The sequence below is a fragment of the Canis lupus genome, chromosome 23 (genome assembly GCF_011100685.1).
Source record: "Canis lupus familiaris isolate Mischka breed German Shepherd chromosome 23, alternate assembly UU_Cfam_GSD_1.0, whole genome shotgun sequence".
Classification (NCBI taxonomy): Eukaryota; Metazoa; Chordata; class Mammalia; order Carnivora; family Canidae; genus Canis; species Canis lupus.
This window is the reverse complement of record NC_049244.1, coordinates 48,836,078-48,856,576: the sequence shown is the minus strand read 5'-3', so window position 1 is coordinate 48,856,576 and position 20,499 is coordinate 48,836,078. Positions and strand designations below refer to the sequence as shown.

At 46.1% G+C, this 20,499-nt stretch overlaps 1 protein-coding gene across 1 annotated transcript in view; it reads right to left on the bottom strand.

The window, feature by feature from the left end:
• ARHGEF26 (Rho guanine nucleotide exchange factor 26) overlaps positions 1-18,421 on the bottom strand; it is a 112,428-nt gene extending 94,007 nt beyond the window's left edge. The window contains exons 1-4 of the mRNA XM_038570206.1: positions 18,294-18,421; positions 17,557-17,992; positions 15,666-15,705; positions 11,741-11,886 (exon numbers count right to left, since the gene is read on the bottom strand). Coding sequence (XP_038426134.1) covers positions 11,741-11,886; positions 15,666-15,705; positions 17,557-17,992; positions 18,294-18,421 — 750 coding nt within the window. The remainder of the gene's footprint in view (positions 1-11,740; positions 11,887-15,665; positions 15,706-17,556; positions 17,993-18,293) is intronic.
• Between the last annotated feature and the right edge of the window lie 2,078 nt (positions 18,422-20,499).

Sequence of the window (20,499 nt, the reverse complement as noted above, 5' to 3'; positions counted from 1 at the left end):
TTCTTTGTCGTTGCCCCCAAGGAAATCTAGAGACACGGCAAGTGACCACCAGCAGATAAAAGAAGTCAAGTAGCTAAGGGCAAGAGAGGCAACAAGAAAGAAGACCTCAGTCAAGCCCAAACCACACGGTGGCCTCGGAGGCAGGGAGGCACGTGCGGGAGTGTGAGGACGGGCAGGTGTGCAGGTGTGCAGGTGTGCCAGCGGCGAGGACGGGCCGGCGTCGGGGTGGGTGAGCATGCTGGCATCACTGACTCAGAGCGAAAGGCCGAGTCAGCAAGGCCTGGGGAGGGCAGAGCACGGCTGCGGTGCTCCTCTTGCAGGAGAGGAGGACCCCCGTTTGTGAAGGTGGTGCCAACACCTTGGTGGCCGTTTCATTTTTATTCGTTGTTTTTGTCAAGTGGCAGATGGAGAGGAACGATCGCACTCCAAACCAGTAAGCAACTTACAGCATCACTGACAATAAAGTTGGTTTCTGAGATGTGCGGTGACAGTCTAACCTGAGCAAAACCTGTTCTGGAAAATCGGAGAAGAAAGTGAACTGATGCTTTTTGTTAGATGGACAAAGCATGTGATGGCTCCATTGGCCAGGGAGCACCTCATCGTACGGAGATCTGAGACACTGGTCACGTCCAGTGACCTATATATCAAACTCCATCCAGCCGTACTTCATACAGCTTTCCTTTCCTACTCATCTGCCTACCTAGTCTTAGTCAACCTCTCTAGAGAAAGCCTCCCTGACCCTTACGGCTCTCTGGGATGTCTACCTGCGTCATTCGCTTTGGCCCCTTTCAGAGTCACCGTTTAGATGTTTCACGTCTATTGTCTTCTGAACCAGCTCCTGAGTTCCTACGGTGCAGGTGTTGGGACTTAGGCTTGCTTTGTTTGCCACACCCACCACGATGCAGCGCAACACCAATGCATTCCCGAATCGGACACCAGCGCTTTCCAAACTACAAGTGAATGACACGACCAAGTCCGTGAATTTCTGGTCAACATCTATTTAAATGTAATGAAACAGAAAAGACAGAAAAAGGCATAGTACAATATAAGTATTAAGGGTAACTTCTAACTCTTGTTTGAGACACACACACACACACACACACACGATGACAAGGCAAAAGTGTATTTCTCATTTGCTAAGCCTCTGATATACCCCACTTGTGCAACATCGACTCCACTGTGTGTAAATTTACAACTAGATAAGTCAGCCACGTCACTGAATGGTCACACAGACCCCTACAAGGAAAGCTGTTCTAGAGGCACTTGGGTGGCTCAGTAGCTGAGCATCTGCCTTTGGCTCAGGACGTGATCCCAGGATCCAGTCGCACATCGGGCTCCCTACATGGAGCCTGCTTCTCCCTCCGCCTCTGTCTCTCGTGAAAAAATGAATAAAAATTAAAAAAAAAAAAAAAAAAGAAAAGAAAAGCTGTTCTACTCACAGGATCCATAAAATAAAGAACCTAAGGTGGCCACATTTTGCACCATAACGCATCATGGAGGCCAAAGCTGATTGGAATAGAGTAATAGTTAGGCACCTGTCCCAACAACAAAAAGTGGCCTAGTAAGTGGCAGGAAAGTGCTGAGCTGATCTAATCCAATATGATTATCTCTCAAGAAACTGAACGGGTGGCTGTATCTGGAAGCCAATAGGTAACATGAGGTGGCTAGGCCCACGCTAGGTAACTTCGAGTCCACGTTAGGAGAACTCAGAAACAGAGGATGCAGGAGCTCTCAGGAGAAAAGACAGCCATGGTAAAAAGGGGAAAGAAGTTCACGACAAGAAGAGATAGTTACTGAGCCACATCATCAGCCAAACATCAGAGGGGAAATATCGTTCCTGCTCTCCCAGAGCCCTGGGCACATGTATCCATGCATGATAAAGAGAAACTTGAGAGGCTCCATTCCAGGTAGTCTCCAAACCCTAACAAAAATAGGAGAGGAAAACAGTATTTAACACTCCTAGTTTCAGCTGCCTCGATACAAGGTGGAGAAACATTACTGCCCTCATGCTGTTGTCCTGAGGGCTACATGACCCAGCACAGTCCCTGGTGCACAGTAAGTCCTCTGCAAATATTTGGTCAATAATTTAACTGCATGTCAACAAATTATCCTCATAATGACCAATGGTAGAGTTCCTGAGCTACAGCTATCCCGCAAGTCAGCTGCTGCACTGCATGCTCCTCCTGAGACCTTGAACCCTTGCGGATATAAGGATATAAGGGCTCCCTGTTGCTCAGTTGAGCAAACAATCATACTCCTTTGCGTATCACCATCTGAAACAGAGTTTCCTGCCACTTCAAAATGGGAACCACTCCATGTTCGGGTGACTTGGGTTGGATGGGTGGCAGTGTTTGTTTATCTCCCACACCAAAAGGGAAAATAATCTGCCGTTTCCTTTCACTGGCAACCATACTTCTGTAGAAGCTACCCGTGGGCTCTATAGTCTTTACCTCTTCAAGTAATAGGCATTCAGATAACGAATGCCGTGATAATCTTAAGACAGAGCACGGACTAAAGTAGAAAATCAACAGGCTGGATAAATCTACAAATTTTGAGAAATTTTTAAACACAAGTTCTGTATTTAAAGATTCACTAATAATTTTTATAGTCACGACTTCTCAATTCGTCATGGAGACAAATCACTCCGAGGTTGTGGTCTTAAGCAACAGTGCCGTCATCGGACTATAGGAGCAGACGCCACAAGGGCACATCTTAAGATCGAGAGGGTAAATTCGAGAGTCTGATAGATGATTTCCACAATCCAAAGCTCAGTATGATGGAGCCTTTTCACACAGTTATTCAGAACTCCTCAAAGTAGCAGAACCTTCCGTCCTTTTACCTAATTGCACCTTATTCTTACCGAGTGCTATTGTTCTTGAATGCATCTCATTTACCTCCCCAAAAGCAATACCAAGTGAAAAACCAGACAGCCATTGAATTTGATTTCATAGTAGCCAATACCTACCACAGGCTAACATAATTTTAAACTATGAAGATGCCAAGTTCCCCAACGTATCAAAGACATATATTAAATCTAGGATGCAGGGGCACATGGGTGGCCCAGTGGTTGAGCACCTGCCTTGGGCTCAGGGCATGATCCCAGAATCCTGGTATCGAGTCCTGTATCAGGTTTCCCACAGGGAGCCTGCTTCTCCCTCTGCCTCTCTCTGTGTGTCTCTCATGAATAAATAAATAAAATAAAAAATCAATCAATCAACCTAGGATATAGCTAACCAACCATTAAGGATTTTTTTTTATATAAAAATTAAAATCAGCCTCCAAATGGTCCCTGAATAGGAAACTTCCTCGCTGTTTTCACTGCTCAGTAACTTTCTATTAATTTTCATTTGTGGGATTGGATTCTGCATTTATTCATTTATTTATAGATCCATTCATAAACTCAGCTAATAGTTACTACACACCTACTGTAAGTCAGATGCTATTTCATGTGCTACGCAAATAGGAAACAAAATGAACCAAAACTTCTACCTTTAGGCAGCTTTTATTCCAGCAGAGCAGATGGACAATTAACCAAAAAAAAAAAAGAAACCACACAGTATGTAAGAGAGGTAAGCGTCATGAAGAGGATAAGAAATATTCAAAAGGTGCTAGGGAGAAGGTGAGGGAGAAAACCATGTGGCTCTCTGGAAGAAGAGCTACTATAAGCTGGGCAGACCACTAATGCCAAGGCCCTGGCACAGAGTACACCTTGTATTCGAGGAACATCAGTGTGACTGAGCAATAAATGAGCAAGATGTAGGAGAAAGCAGGAGATGCGTCCAGAAAGGTAACCAGGCCAGATCCCATAGCCTCACCGGCCACTGTAAGGCTTGGTCTTGACTCTAATGAAGATGCAAACACCGGAGGGTTCAGAACAAAGAGACAGTATCTCAGCATATTTTAACAGCATCACAAATAACAATATAATTATATGCTGCTACATGGACAGGGGATGTAGAGGGGACCCCAGTAGATACAGGAATTGAGCTGAGAAGCAGTGTGGATAATTCACTTCTGAAGGTAAAGGCAACACACAGGCTTTGCACCAAACTGTAAGAGGTTAAGGGATAAAGAGAAGAGTGGGGAATGGCTCCAAGGTTTTTGACCCTGGCATCTAGAAAGATGGAATTGTTATTTGCTTAGAAAAAAAAAAAGTATAGTGTGGGAAAAAGCAGGTCTGGGTGGGAGAGAAGAGAATTAGCAAAAGTAAACTTTTGGCCAGGTTAACTTTGAGATGCCAAATATATTAGAAAAGAAGCTGGGCATGCTTGTCTGAAAGTTGCGGGAAGGGTCCAGTCTAGAGAAATAAACTTGGAAGTCATCAGAGTATGTGATGTATTTAAATCCACGCGATTGGATGAGATCACTAAATAGGCACGGAGAAGAAGCCCAAGTAGGAGCCAGGGCACCTCTGACATTTAGAGACGGGAGGAGGAAGTGCCCACCAAGTAGAGCAAGAACCCCCAGCTGCACCAATTTTTTTTTAAGATTTTATTTATTTATTCATGAGAGAGAGAGAGAGAGAGAGGCAGAGACACAGGCAGAGGGAGAAGCAGGCTCCATGCAGGGAGCCCGACGTGGGACTCGATCCCGGGTCTCCAGGATCACACCCCAGGGCTGAAGGCGGTGCTAAACTACTGAGCCACCGGGCTGCCCCAACACCAATTTTTTTTTTAATTCCACTTACCCACCATTACCCCCAAAGGGTCTCCGTATAGGGCAGTATCTCTGCCTGGAGCTCCTCAATTCTGTCCCTGGCCCCTACCACCAACTGCACCCAGACACCTATCTTGACATGCCAGTGATGGTGGCTTTTGTCTCTTCCTTTGCCACCATCTGCCGGTTGACAGCACCTTGCCCAGACGGGTGCCCTCCCCGAACAGGATCTCAGAGCAACACAAACATTCCTTCATGGCATTAATACAGTTATAAGTCTTTCATTTGTGGGGTTATTTGATACTTGTCTCACCACGAAGGGCGTCTATAAGGACATGAAAGCAAGGTGGAGTCTGTTCTGCTCTATCTCCGGGCATCTAGCAGAGCAGGCTCTCCATAAAGACCAGATGAATGAAGGAATCATTCATCCATCTCTCTCATTGGTTTTCTGCTCAATGAAATAATGAGACCCTCTTTGTATTGGGTCTCAAATCTAGATTTCTGGTTGAAATGTCTTTTTGTAGTTATGCCAATCAAAATTTAATAACTCTGTGCTCATCTCCTCCCACTTTCTTGGAGCACCTGTCTTGTGCTCTGCCTCCCTAGGGGCATGGTGCACCCATACCTACATTTCACACCCTATTGTTCTCTCTGGAGAATCAAGAACATAAACATTGGCATATCTATTATTCAATTGTCCTTTCATTACTCAGCTGCAGCTTGAGCAGTTTTTCCCTTCAATCTATATATATTATTCAGAAAGGTTTATAAAGTTCAAGTTCCAACTCTGCTAGAATTCAGAAAAAAGGAAAACTTCTAAAGTTCAAGTTCCAACTCTGCTAGAATTCAGAAAAAAGGAAAACTTCTAAAGGTGATATGAACAACATGGAAATTATACGTAATACATAGAGAGCTCCAGGGGTACCTGGGTGGCTCAGTTGGTCGAGCATCTGGCTCTTGATTTGTCTCAGGTCATGATCTCAGGGTCATGGGAATGAGCCCTGCATCGGACTCTGTGCTCAGTACAGTCTATTTATCCCTCTCCCTCTCCTCCTCACTGCACCCCCACCCCAAATAAATAAAATCTTGAAAAAAAAAAATAGAAAGCTCCAGTAAGGTGTTCCCCATATTTGGAGATAAAGTCAAGAAAAACAAAATCCTCAAACTGAAATATTAAAAAATATATATAAATGAATAAACATAAACGTGTGTGTGCATTTTTCTAAAGATGCATTCCTCCAAGTTTTTATTATATTCTCAAGGTATGTGTAACTCCCAAAAGGAAAGGGGAAAAAACTATATGCATTGTACAGAATAATGCAGAAACTAGAAAGAACCCTGAAAATCAGCATGTATGGACACAAAATTATTTATAAGACACATAGTTCAGAAAAAAAGGAAATTGTAAAAGCTGTGGAGTATATATTTAAGTAAACACATGCAATCTTTATATTTCCCTTAAATGTATATACGGGGATTTTGAGAAGAACATTACCAAATTGAGAATAGCATTCCTATAGGGTAGGGGAAAGAGATTGAGATCGCAGATATGATAAAAGAGATTTTAGTCTTATCTGAAATGTTTTTTTTTAACATGGAGAACTTATTAAATCAAAATTAATTTTCAGAAATGTTAAGAGAACACCATAATCTAATAATACTGAAAGGGCAGGAGCATAAAGGCCAATCCTTGGCTCAGCTAAGCAGGCCCGCAGCTCCAGCCCTCTTAGCTAGAATAGGATCTCTGCATGGGTCTCAGGTGTAGGCACATGATCTCTATTTCTGTTTACAAAGATATAAACATTCCAGGAAACCTACTGTCCAATTTAAAAGTGTGGACAAGTATATATCTAAAGCCTTGACTGTTTCCACTATGAGTGCTAAAAGCATGCCAGACGTGAAAAACGAGTATTAAAAAAAAAAAAAAAAAAAAAAAAAAAAAACCACAGACACAAAAGATAGATATGGTAAAAGGCATTAATCACCATGTAAGGTAAAAAAAATAATTTTATGAGACCACAATGTTGCAAAACATGAGTGGAAAGTTATGTGATGTGACTGAAGAGATTATTTTAAGCAGCAAGTCACTGAACCCCTGAAAATTCAGACAAGTGTGAAAATTTAAGGAAAAGGGACACAATTTTCTACGACCTCTAAACGCATAAAGCATTTCTGCCAAAAGGATGATATTCAGGTTTATTACATCCGTGGAGCTCTGGTTTTTAGTAGAACACGGTAGGTCTTTCACAATAAACACAGTGTAAATTCTAAAAGAATAAGTCCCATCAGATCCAACGGCTAAGTCTCCAAAGTGTCTGTTATACGTTCAACTGAATGAAATTGTATTTATAGAAAAATCACCATTTTTCAAATCGTCCTGTCTAATTTGGCAGTTCCAGAAAGTCATCCAGAGGCAAACAATGTGCGCCCGAAGAGCGGAGCCAGGACTCAAGACCCAGGTCCTAACGTCAGATGGCCCGTTGGACCGTTAGCCACACTACGCACGGCTGCAGGAACACTCGGATGGAAACAGAGAGACCGGATCCCAACTAGAGAGTTTCAAATTTCTGAACAAACTGAAGAGATACCCAAAAGGATCTAAGATTATTGATAAAGCCCCATGTCAGCAAGTGCCAAAGGGGAGCAGAGCAGAGGGTGACCGTATCAGGTGCTCAATTCCAGCGCAGTTTGCCCACGTGCTTGTTGCTGCCTCTGGGGTCTGAACACCCTTTTCAAAGGTACCTGATATGTCAAGGTGATGGAAATTACACAAACGCACCCCATGGCAAAAAAAAAAGAAAAGAAAAGAAAAGAGAAGAGAAGAGAAGAGAAGAGAAGAGAAGAGAAGAGAAGAGAAGAGAAGAGAAGAGAAGAGAAAGGAAAAGAAAAGAAAAGAAAAGAAAAGAAAAGAAAAGAAAAGAAAAGAAAAGAAAAGAAAAGAAAAGAAAGAAAAGAAAGAAAAAAGAAAAAATAGGGTCAGGGCATGGCTGGCAAGTGTGGCTTTGGTGCTGTTGCTGATCTTGACAAAACAAACACTGGTTTCACAATCAGGATTTTTTCAGTACATGCACAGTACACAGTATGTGATCTCGAGACCTCGGGACGAGGAGGTGTGGTTAGGAGGAAAAACAAAAAGACTCCAGTCAAGATCTATCTTTTATTTTCTGTCATACTGTAAATGCTTCCAGAATCCCATTAAAGGATGAACTTTAGGGAGATCACTTTGCATCCAGGACTCAAGTGCCTGCCCACCTGGCACTCACCGTAACAAGTCCTTAGTGTTCCATTCCAGAATAATAATATCAATATTTTTCTTCAAACCCACAGGCTTTTCCCAGAGATCTAAGAACTGTTGACTTAGTCCTCATGCTGCCATTCCAGGTGAGTCACTGGGTTACCGACCTGTGGGTGGCAGGTTCCGAGTCTCTGGGCACAGATCTCTGGAAGTCAACAATGACTTTCCACATTCAAAACCTCATATCCCATGCCCTTCAAAACTGGGAACCATAATCATTTTAAATGATTTCTCGTGTAATTAGTGTTCTCGCAGGACTCAAGAGCAGCACAACATTATATCCCCTGGAATGAAGACATCCTACTGCCCACCAACCTACTTTGTATCGACTGGAAGAGATGGGATCCTACCTCCTTTGACAATCAAGTGAATGAAGAGTAAACCTGTCACTGTCTTAGGATCCTAAGGAGCCTGGGGTTGTATTCCTAACTATTGGAGAAGAGCCATGGCTAGATGGGAGAACCTGCTGGAGGAGGCACCCCTGCGAAGTACATCACCATTAATTTGCTTTAATCTGACTCCAGAAGTGTGTGGCAGCTAGACCTTCCCTTTTCTTGAAGTCCAAATAAACGCCTCTTACACCGTTCTAATTCTCCCTGATTGTGAGATAATCCCAACACTACCGTGAAACCTATTCCCAGCCATGTAAGTGGGGACACTTGTCACCTGTGTGATTGTCCAATGGAACCAAAGGAGATGTATGAACAAGCACACTAAGGCATTATACGACAGATTGGAGGCTTAAAGACCTATGTAACAACCCTAAGTTACTGCAAGTTGCTGCATACTGAATGTTCCTCACAGTCAGCTGGTAAGAGAAGTTCCATCATTCCAGGAGGCAAGCAGGGGTTTGCAACAAATAGATTTTTAGAAAATAAAACCATCAACCAGAGCTAATGCACATGTGGGCTCACACATACCCTCACACCCAGAACCACCCACCACCACCACCACCACCAGCATCCTCCTCTCTTTCTGGGATGGAGGCCATACTCAAATAAGGGTTTTGTATTAAAGTGACATGACAAGATGCAAGACGAGATGGGGACTACCCTATTAATTTGGCACATTAAAAGTATGCATGGGAAGAGTGGATGTTTCTGAGATCCACGCTCACTGCTGCAGCCCCTCCACGAAGGAGGATTAGGACATGAGCTCACACAGAGAAACAGAGGTGCAGATCCCTATGGAAACATCCTGACATTGTTCCTAATTCGCAAAGCTTCCTCTCTTCAGGGTCCTAACTGCAACTCGGACATGACAACTGCCAGGCTTCTAGAACAGTAATGACCACTTTTTGTGTTGAAATATCTACTTTCCTAAAAGCCAGAGCTGCTTGCAATCTTTTTAGTGGGTAGAAAACCCACGTGGGAAGTACAGAAGAGAACGTCAGGACAGTGATTATTTTGGGAAGGCAGAAAGGAGAAACATACTGGAGAGGAGGGTGGTTAACTGGATATTCCTTAAAAAATAAAAAAACAAAAAACAAAAAAACAAAAAAACAGAGATCTGCAGTAAACATACTGTAATGTTAACATTTGTTCAATGTGGGTGGCAGGTACCCAGAAATCTATTACACACATTTATTTTTAAGCTTTTCTGCATGTTTGAAGTACTTTACATATATTTTTTAAAAAGGTAAAATGTTTTAAGTGTGAAAAGGAGACACGAAAAGCGCAAAGAAAACGCAGGCTGGTGTCTAAGAATGGAAGGTGGCAAAGTCCAAAGCTGCTCTGATTAAATGTAATTGCCAAGCAACACAATAAATACACACGAGCCTCCTGGGAGCACTAACATCCGAGATAACACACACCAAAGTTAGAACCCACTTTATAGTCTTACATCTTATCACTAGTCTTTTGATAGCAATCTTGTTAACAAAAGGCACCATTGGTACACTTACCCTTTGCCAAACGACATGCATGCCCCTATTTGATAATGTACTGAAGGAAGTGTAGTATTAGTCTAATGTGCATTTGTTAATCTAGATGAAAGCCAAACTTGAGGGGGCCTAAGGAAGGCAGCTTGCCTGTCTGCACTAAAGCCAGGTAGGATGAGAGCGTAAGCGGCACAGAAGTATACATTTCTGTTTAGCATTCAGAGAACAGCAGCAAGATTTAGGCCCGTGCTAACAAACGCAGCTGCTGGCCATGGAGAAAGCGCAAAAAATCCACAGCTTTCTCCTCAAGGATCCTCTGCCAAATGGTCCACACCAACAACGGAATGACAGCCATTTAGAGCCAACGCGGCCTCCAAGGGCCTTGTCCCCAGCTCTTCCACATATGTGCTTCGGTATATAATATCATGAGATCATTAGATCAGGATACAAGGCTACAAGGCTACCACTATGTCAGCTCTGTGAACAGGTGTTACCACCTGAACATATGCAAAACCTAGAAATATCACAGGAGTTCCAAACTGTTGGCATAGGAGACAAGACCGGCCCATAAATACTTTGTTAGCCTCACACGTCACTTTTCTAACCCTTGAATTAGGACAATACTAATTGTCCTAATACTAATAATACTAAAAACTAATCTGGATTTCTGCATTCTCTTCTCTAAATATCAGAAGGTCCGGCAACACTGGGCTGGTGCGAGCTAAGTGGCAGCTGCTCAGGTTATATGGGGTCTGTTCACCACAATCCCCACCAGGTCTCAGCATCCACACTCCCCAGCATCCCTTATAATGCTGCTTGCCCTGTCCCTGCAGGCATTGCAGTCTGTGGCATATACTAAGCATGCCACACCTTGGAGGCTTTGGAAAAGAATAAACTCTCCTTAGAACAGAATCAGGGGTTAAGACGGAGATGGAGAGAAAGGGCTCAGTTTCTACAATTCTGAATTCTAACGCAGGGGAGACGAAAGGAGGAAGAATCCGACCAGAAGTCATTCCCATCATCAGCGTCCGTCCATTCCCATGGCCCGGTTACGAGACCAACTCCTTTCCTTAAGCCGGCGTGTCCCCTGACTGAATATGAGATTCCGGACTCCGAACAATGCTCATTTCAGCTTAAGAGGGAATCACTTCTGCACCCATGTTGCCTAAGGGACTCACAGAGGTGTACTGGCTTGTTTTTGATGCAATGCTCCCACCACCCAAGCCAGCCATGGAAATTCCTTTCTACTTGGTAATGCATCAGATGCCCACAGATGCTGTGCCCAAACTCCTATCAAGTAAACTCAGCAGCACACTGTGACATTTGTTAAGCCAGGAGGAAGAGAAATTATAGCTACAAACAAAAGAGGTTTGATGCAGAGAAGATAAATTACTCATCAACACAAAGTAAGTGTCAGACACGCTCACACAAAAGATGCACAGAAGGAAATCAGCTGCAAGAACACATACATGTGTCTAAATTAAATGAAATTTCCAAGGAAGAGCCATCATAAACTCCCTATTGACCACAGACAAGCATACATGTTTGTATATATAGAGCCATGATTATGATAAAGTTCAGGATAGATTAAGTTACCTCTCTATATACACTGTATTAAAAAAAATATGAGAAAAGATTATCAAGCAGGAAAAAGTTCCAGAGTATAGTATATCGGTGTCACGGCACCCCATTTTGTCAAAATCTAATTTTCCTAATCAGAAGTGTCAAAATCCATATTCTCACTAGTGCTCGAAGAGTTTTAAGAAACATTTCACGACCTAAAATGAAGAATCTTTCTCTTTCGGGTCATAGGATCATTAGCAGAAAAAATTAAAACCACATCCAGACCTAATTTCCCCAATTTGGTTTTCTCCTGCCCACAGATTGGAAAGAAAAAGGTAAACACTTACCGCAGAGAGCTGGCTCCATGTGGACCTCAGTGGCTTGTGGTGAATCACAATTTTTTCATCTGACTTCTGCTCTTTGGGCTCTGACTCTTCATCAGAGTCAATGTCAAGAGCCTTTTCTTTGTAGTTCTGATATAGGACAGCATTTTCTGCAACAAATACAAACCCCATATGTCACTAACTGCCATTATCATGCTACTTGTTCTAAACAAACATCCAGGTTTATACAATGTTTGGTCTCCAGGTTAATAAACAAAGAATTGAATGGATTTTGTTGCTGAAGAATTATTAACCAAAAAATGACTTTTCTCACTCATTTAGCTCTGCCTCAAATTCATGGGTAGGGCAAGGGGAGGGATCCATACATGAAATAGCAACTGAAGCAAAGTTCCCATGTCTCTGTCTACCACTCATGGAGGAGAGCTGTGCCTGTTAAATCACTATTTTGGGGGGTGGTGGTGGTGGTTAAACTGGATTCACACCCTACCTTTCCTTCAATGTCCATCACCATTCATTACCTATTTTACAAACATCTACTGTATACCTACAATGTGCCAACGGCTGGGAGTAAATGGAAAATAGAAGACTTTTCTTGTGCCCTCATGAGCTAAAAGTAGGAAAAGCTATTAGTCCATGTCACTCAATCATGTATTCATTCGGCTGATGTTTAGAAAATGCCTACTTGATGCCAACAATGGCTAAGCATTAGGAATACAACGATGAACAAGAAAGATAAAAATCTCTGTCTACATAGAGCAGACATTAGGGTGAGCAGAGAATGACAAGCAATAAGCCAAGAACTTATGTCAGATGCTGGTACGTCATGGAGAAAAATAAAGGAGGGAAAAATAAAATAAAATGGAGAAAAATAAAGCAGGGGAGCGTTACAAGGGGGTAATGTAGATTGTAAATAGGGTGATTTAGGAAGGCCTCACCATGATGACATGTAAGCAAAGACCTGAAAGAGGTAAGAAAGCAATCCACCTTACAGCTGGGGAAAGAATACACCACTGGAGGGAGCAGCAAGTACAAAGGTCCTGGGACAGGAGTCTGTTGCATACTCTATACGTACAAGGATCAGCAAGGAGGCCTAAATGGATGAACTGGGTGAGGGAAGGGAGAAAGTTTAACAGATAAGGGCTGGGAATGTACAGGGGGAGATCATGGAGGCCCTTGCCTCAATGCCATTCAAAGGGCTCCTCTGGTTTTCACTCGGAGTGAGAAGGCAAGTTATCGTTGGATTGAGAACACAATGATCTTGTACATAAACCTACCTATAAACTGAATGATCTATATACAGGTGCTCTGAGAACAGTCTCAGAAGGGTGTGACCCAGTCTGGGAGTCAGACAGGTAGGTGTTACTAAGAAAAATCTAAGATCTGAAAGCTGAGAAGCTACAGAGATAAAGGAGCGAGCATATGCAAAAGCCCTGAGGCAAGAAGAAACACAATACCTTAGAAGAACAAAGGCAAAAGTCCATAGGTAGAGAGCATGGGTGTCTGGCGGACAGAAGGGCAAGGTGAGTTTAGGGAGATGAACCAGATGGTCTAAATCAAGCAGAAGTCTGCAGGCAATGGTAAAAAACTGGATTTTATCCCAAGTACAAAACAACTGGATTTCCTTCACACAGCCAAGACTGTATTTTATCCTGCCGGCAGTGGGAATCCACGGAAAGGAAAGGTTTGATTCTATCGTTGGAGCAAGATACTGACTGTGTAGGGGACCTACGAGGATTACTATGGAAGAATAGAGAATTGGGCTATTAGGGATGGACTGGAGGTGGGGCGGGGGGGGGGGTGTGTCAGAGAAAGGGATGTGGTAAGGATGTTCCCTAGGTCCCTAAGTCTGCAGGCACCAACAAATGCACAGCAGGAGATGGCAACCCCTGAAGACCTTCACCTTTAGAGGGAAAGACCATGAATTTGGTTTAGGACATCCTGAGCTCACAACGCCTTTCCCACCTACCAAAGCTGGCAAACATCCGCCTTCTCTCTCATCAACTGCTGCGGGTTCCGCAGGCACCAGGACTAAAATAATACTGGAGTCAACTGCGCGATTTTACTGTCCTCTGATTGTTTTGCACATGTAAAACCGATTATGAGGGTAAAGACCCGGTTACCACACCTCTGTAGGGCTCTTTGAAGTCCTCAGTGGTTGACACAAAACACATGGATACACTGCTGATAAGATTCCTCCTTTGTTCCCACAACGCAGGCAATAGTATCGTTAGCCTCCTCTCAGACATGATGAAACTAAGGCTCCGTGAGGTTACGATGCTTTGCTCATTGTAATTCCACCGATGGACAGAAGCAGTAGGATAGGAACCCAGGTCCCGGGCTCCACCATCAGAGGTTCTTACCACTTTACTGCACCTGATCCAGAGCTACATTCTTGTTAGTCATTAACTGTAGGCATTCTGTATTCCTCATGTACACATGTGTGAGAAAAATTTCTAGGTCATTATATTTGAGAAGAGACACGAGAGTGCACAGAAACAGCTCCATCTAAAAGGAGACAACACAGAACTGCAAAAAAGCTGTGTCCTCTGACATTAAAAAAAAAAAAAAAAACCCTCAACATTTCTGACCCTTTGAGACAAAGATCCCAGAATCAATGTCAAATTCGAGAAGATGCAAAACACCTCTCTAAATACCTATTGGGTAGATGCTCTGTTCACTTCATGGTCACAAAGGGATATAAGAGGAAGTAACCTGGGGCAGCCCAGGTGGCGCAGCGGTTTAGCGCCGCCTTCAGCCCAGGGCGTGATCCTGGAGACCCGGGATCCAGTCCCACGTCGGGCTCCCTGCAGGGAGCCTGCTTCTCCCTCTGCCTGTGTCTCTCTGTGTGTGTCTCTTATGAATAAATAAATAAAAATCTTAAAAAAAAAAAAGGAAGCAACCTGGACTAAGAACCAGTCACATGTCCTAGGACAGGCTGTGTGACAGTGGGCAAGGCACTAAACCTCTCCAAGTTCCCAGTTTCCTCTAATTATAAAACCAGGGAGATGAATTTATCCAAACCAGCTAAAATACTGTATCAGGGTTTCTTCTCCATATAGTTTCCTAAGATTGGTGCAATGAAAACTGTTTTTTTAATCTGGTCCTGTGTAACTACTCCAAGGGATCGGATGTTGATAAGAATTATTATTGGGAAATAGTTTATAATCACCTAAGATTTACGTATTTTACAACTCTGGGTGATTCTTTATTTATTTACCCTTCTTCATGACTCTTCAAAGGTCAGAAAATCCTAACATTTCAAAGTATGATAGGAAGTGACTACCTTCAGCTCCACTGTGCTCTGCAGGTGGGGCTGTTCACTCGCTTCCCACTGCTCTTCCAGTCGGTTGACACTTGACCCCTCTGTTTACCAAAGTCCACTAATCTGATTAGGGCTTGAACACCTGGCTGAAGCAGCTTTTCTATACGGGTTACAGATTCTTAGGACTATGTTTCTAGCAGCCAGGAGAGTTAGATTTCCCTAAAATTGAAACTTGATAAGCAAACAGGAAGTCAGAAGTGACACTAAAATGTGGAAATATGGGGAAGGGAATAATTAAGTCAAAGGGAATATGACTTAACAGCTAAATGCCAAAATTGGGATATTTTAACTAAAAAGCTAGACTAGCTCTCACCCTTTTTCCATTTTTCAAGGAAGGCGAGGATAGAGTCAGAGTAGATAAGAATTAAAAATCCAGGACACTGGCAGACAAAGTTATCAGTTTACAAAGAATGCCGTTAATTCCATTCACTGCTGGTATTACTGGATGAAAATTTAGCTTAGTGCAGAGCTTTGTACTGTATAATTTGGGAAGAAGTTGGACATTTTTCTCATCTTAAGTGTTTTTGTTACTGCAGTTGGATTTCAACTTATAATTGATATTCCACATTGAAGCAGCAATAAAAGTCTGGAAAATCAAATGCTTACCTTCCCCATCAAATGTTCCTTGTCCTTTCAGCATTTTTTTCTAAGAAACAAGCAAAAAAAAAAAAAAAAAAGAAAAAGAAAAAGCAAAGCAAACTATGTATGAATGAGCCAAATAAAAAAAAATACAGCTATTTTAAGAAAAAGTACTTGTTACATTCATTGGATTTCCAAAAGCATACAGCAGATGATCCCTTGAGTAGTTCACTCATCTGACTACAACCCACTAAAATGGTGAAATAAAATGTACAACCCACTAAACGGTGAAATAAAACGTACAATGTCCCCCACACCCCAGCAAAACAGCTTGAGAATCCTCAAATGACCAGCACTTCAGCTCATTTCACTACTCAGGGTTCACCAATCACTGTTAAATTGAACTCTGCTATACTTGCAGAGGTGAGGGGGTTGGGAGGGGACCCCTAAAATGTTATGTCATTTCTTTAAGGCCATGAGAGCAAAAATAAAATAGCCTGACTTGCGTATTACATATTGACGCTTACACAAACTGTTTCCAGTTCTCTGATTAATCAAGAAAAGTGGTGGCTGCCAAAATGAATTTCTGCTGAGATCTGTCTAAACTGTTCCCAGAGAAAGCGGCACATGCACACTCCAAAATATCCTTCTTTAGTTTTCCCCGTCCCTTCGTCATATTTGGCAGTATTTTAATACGCGCAACTCCCAGGCCTTTATCAGGGAGTAATTAATACACACGGCTCAGTTGAACCTGAAGTTCTGAGCTACCAACTTGTTAAATGCATCCAAGAATAAACGGGCACAGCATGGGCATAAAACACAACCACAGACGGTGGCGAAAGACACCAGCAACAACAGAGATGACAAACTCTCTGTATCTTCTGTAATTCTGGCAAATAACTTTAAAAATCACATTTTGGGGATCCCTGGGTGGCTCAGAGGTTTGGTGCCTGCCTTTGGCCCAGGGTGCGATCCTGGAGCCCCGAGATCGAGTGCCGTGTCGGGCTCCTTGCATGGAGCCTGCCTCTCCCTCTGCCTGTGTCTCTGCCTCTCTCTGTGTCTATCATAAATAAATAAAGTCTTAAAAAAATAATAAAAAAATAAAAATCGCATTTTGCCTGAACGCTATGTAGTATGTTATCAGCACTGACCAAACCATTCTGTAATTGATTCACGTAGATAAGCCGCTTTCAATAAAGTAATCAATACGCTCAAAAGAAATCAGGAGTCAGTCGCCGGTGCCCCTGACAGGTGTCCCTAAGTGACACCTCTGGATGAGCACCAGGTTGAGCACAGGGCCCAGGGCACCGGGGCTGCTCTCCACCCTCTGTTCAGCCCCCTGTATTCAGAGCGTTCAGCACTCAGCCCATACCTGACTCGCTGTATTTCTTTCTTCACATTAGTCCCCCCACGTGTTGCCCTAAAAAGTTACAACAGCACTAAGCGTTTCCCTTCTTCCCACGAAGGTGCATTATTACCCTGGCTGTGACAGCCAGCACTGGGAGGGCCAAGAGGTCGGTGTGCACGGGTCTGACCCACAAAGAGAATTAAAAGAGAAGGATAAGGGATCCCTGGGCGGCTCAGCGGTTTAGCACCTGCCTTCAGCCTAGGGCATGACCTCGGGGTCCTGGGATCGAGTCCCACATTGGGCTCCCTGCATGGAGCCTGCTTCCCCCTCTGCCTGTGTCTCTGCCTCTCTCTCTCTCTCTCTCTGTGTCTCTCATGAATAAATAAATAAATAAAACCTAAAAAAGAAAAAAAAAAAAAAGAGAGAAGGATAGCTTCAGGTTTCCTGCGTGGCCCTGGCCCCCACCGCCAACCCCGTCCAAGACCCTGGCTTCCAGGGGCAGCAGCAGGAGGAGGGTGTGTGTGTAGGGGAGGGGGGAGGGGGGAGGGAGACACACCTGCCTACTCTCACCTTTATCCTTCCCAGGCTGGAAAACCTCTCCTTGTCTTCCATCACCGCTCTGAGCACGGGCTGGGACATCCTGTTCTTCTTCTTGGACGTGGTGGGGCTGTCCAAGTCCAGGCCGCTGACCACGGCGCGGCGGTAGGACGTGGAGCGCAGGCCCCTGCGCAGGGAGCCCGGGCTGCCGGCGTCGTGCTCGGGCTCGGCCTCGTCCTGCGCGTCCTGCGCCCGCAGCCCCTCCACCATGCTGCGCACCTTGAGGAGTCTCCTGTGGGGCTCCCCGTTCTGCAGGGGGGCCTTGCTGGCTCGGACCTCGGAGGCCAGGCTCCTGGGAATGAGCTGCTGCTTGCCCACCTTGAGCGCGGCGGGGCTGTTGGTGCTCAGCACCACGCAGGGGCCCCCCGGGGGCGCGCCGTCCTGGGCCGGCCGCCGCGGCGGGGGCGCCCTGCGCTCGGGGGACCGGCTCTGGGGCGCGGCGGGGGCCCCCGGGGGGCGCGGGGCGGGCCCCTGGGCCGGGGGCGGGGGCGGGGGGCTGCAGGGCGAGCTGGCGGTGCGCGGGGGGCGCGCGGGCCCTGGCGGCCTCGGGGAGCCGGCTCCGAGGTTCCGGCGCAGCGTCCTCCCGTCGGGCACCGGCCCCTTTCGCTGCACTGGGGCGCTTCCCTCCCTTGCTGTCCCTCGTGCTCCCGGAGGCCTCTTTTTTTTTCTTTTGTGGTTCTCCTCCCCTTTCCTCCTCTTTTCCTTCTTGCGTCGCGGGCGCCGGGCTCTGGCAGGCTGCGGCCGCGCTTGCTCCGGGCCGCGGCGGCGGCCGAGGGGTGGAGCGCCTCCGCACAGCGGGGTCAGGCTGCCGGGAAGTCCACGCGGCTCTCGCGTCCATAGCGGGGTCGCCGGGGCGCGGTCGGTCGGGCTCGCCTGGGCGGGAAAGAGAGCGTGGAGCCCGCGCGCCCCCCGGCGGGGGCAGGGCAGGGCGGGCAGGGCAGGGGCAGGGCAGGGCAGGCAGCCCCCCCCCCACCCCCCAGGAGCCGCCACCCGCCGCGGGCTGCCAGCCGATGCTCCGGGCGCCCGCGCCCCTCCAGCCGCCCCGGGCCCCCGGGGTCCCCCGCGCCCCGACCGGCCGCTGTACCTCCGCGGCTCCGCGGCGCCCAGGGCCCACGAGCATCCCCGCCCTCGGGGCCGGGGTCGCGCCCAGTCGCCGCAGCCGCAGCCGCAGCCCCGCCGAGCTCGCCGGCCGCCCGCTGCCCCGCGGCCCCGCCCCGCCCCCCGCCCCCGCCCCCGCCCCGCCGCGCGGCCCCGCCCCCGCCCCGCCCCCGCCCCGGCCGCCCGCGGGCTGGGTGCCGGCTCGGGGCTCCGCGCGGGGAGCCGGGGCGCAGCGTGGGAACCAGCGTGGGAGCGCGGCCGCTTGCAACTTAGAGAGCCCCGGGGCGGGCCTGCGGGTGACAGCCGGGCCTCGCCGCGCTCCCGGGGCCTGCGAACTCGCGTGTGCGGGCCCCGCTGCCCCCGCGGGCCACGGCCCGGCCGTAGCGGAGCTCCCGAGGGTGGGGGGGGCGCTGCGTGCGAGGAAACGGAGGCCAGCGGGCGTTTGCGTTCAGGGATTTGGGATATCTTAGGCTTTGCCGGGGTGGGGGGGGGGTGTTTGTGTGTGTGTGTGTGTGTGTGTGTGTGTGTGTGTTTAGAGAAGGGAAAGGGCAGAGAGACTGAGAATCTTACACTACACCCCCCGCTATGGGGCTGGATCCCAGGACTCAGCTCCATCCCGACCTCCGGAGGAAAAGAGGAACCATCCAGGTGCCCAGAATAGTTTATGCTTTTTTTGTTGTTGTTGTTGAAGATTTTTATTTATTCATGAGAGAGAGAAAGAGAGAGGCAGACACCCAGGCAGAGGGAGAAGCAGGCTCCATGCAGAAAGCCCGATGTGGGACTCGATCCTAGGTCTCCAGGATCACACCCTGGGCCGAAGGCAGGTGCTAAAGCGCTGGGCCACCCGGGCTGCCCATATTTTATGCTTTGAATCCTGAATTTTACCAATCAAAGATAAATGTAACTAAAATGTATATGTACATGTGCTTCTAAGCAGACATCGAATAAAAGTTCAAAGTCCTCCGTAACTTACAAGGCCTTGCACAACCTGCCTACCTCTGCAGCAGTCTTTTCTCCCAATACTTTATCCTTCATTTTTTTTCTTAGGCCACAGCCGCCTTTAAGTTTGACCACCCTAGAACCTGCCCTTGTGTTTCTCCTTGACCTTCTGACAGGTTACCCCATCAAAGACGACTTCCCTGAGCCCTCCAGAATCAGCCCACCGCCCTGCTTATTTTCCCAGCCACCTGTTCTCTTCCTTTTCTATATTTAATGAGAATCTTCATGCATACACACTTATTTTTGTGTTCATGTTTATTATCTGCTTTATCTTCTTTAGGCTGTAAGCTTCAAGAGGGCAGGAGCTGTCGATTTATTGCCCCTCTGGATTCCAGACACAGAGTGGGCACTTAGTAAGTATTTGTTGAATGAATTTCTGAAAGGAATGAAGTAAGGACAGAGAACATCTTTCCAGAGTGCTCCATTGCCAAATAGTGGAAAGTTGGTTGTATCCTGGCCAAGCTCCTGCTATGTGAGAAGAATAAGGCAAACTTGAGAGGACAAATGACCTTAAGATCTATGTAATTAATTCTATCAGCAAGACATATGGGCTGTTCTCCAAGTTCTCTTTCAGCATGCATGCATTCATCCAGCAGAGATATAGTGAGCATCCACTGTGTGCAACTTAAGCTACTCGTTTTTGCCTTACCTACATTGAATGTAATGGCCAAAAGTATTGAGAGGAAAGCTCCGGGTTGTGAATAAAGCATGAGGTTTTTCATGTTTTATACTTTACTGTATTATCCAATGCTGTGCATTGAATATATACTACTTCGGTCAGAGATATTTCTGTAAAGAAGAAATAGCATCAAGAAATTT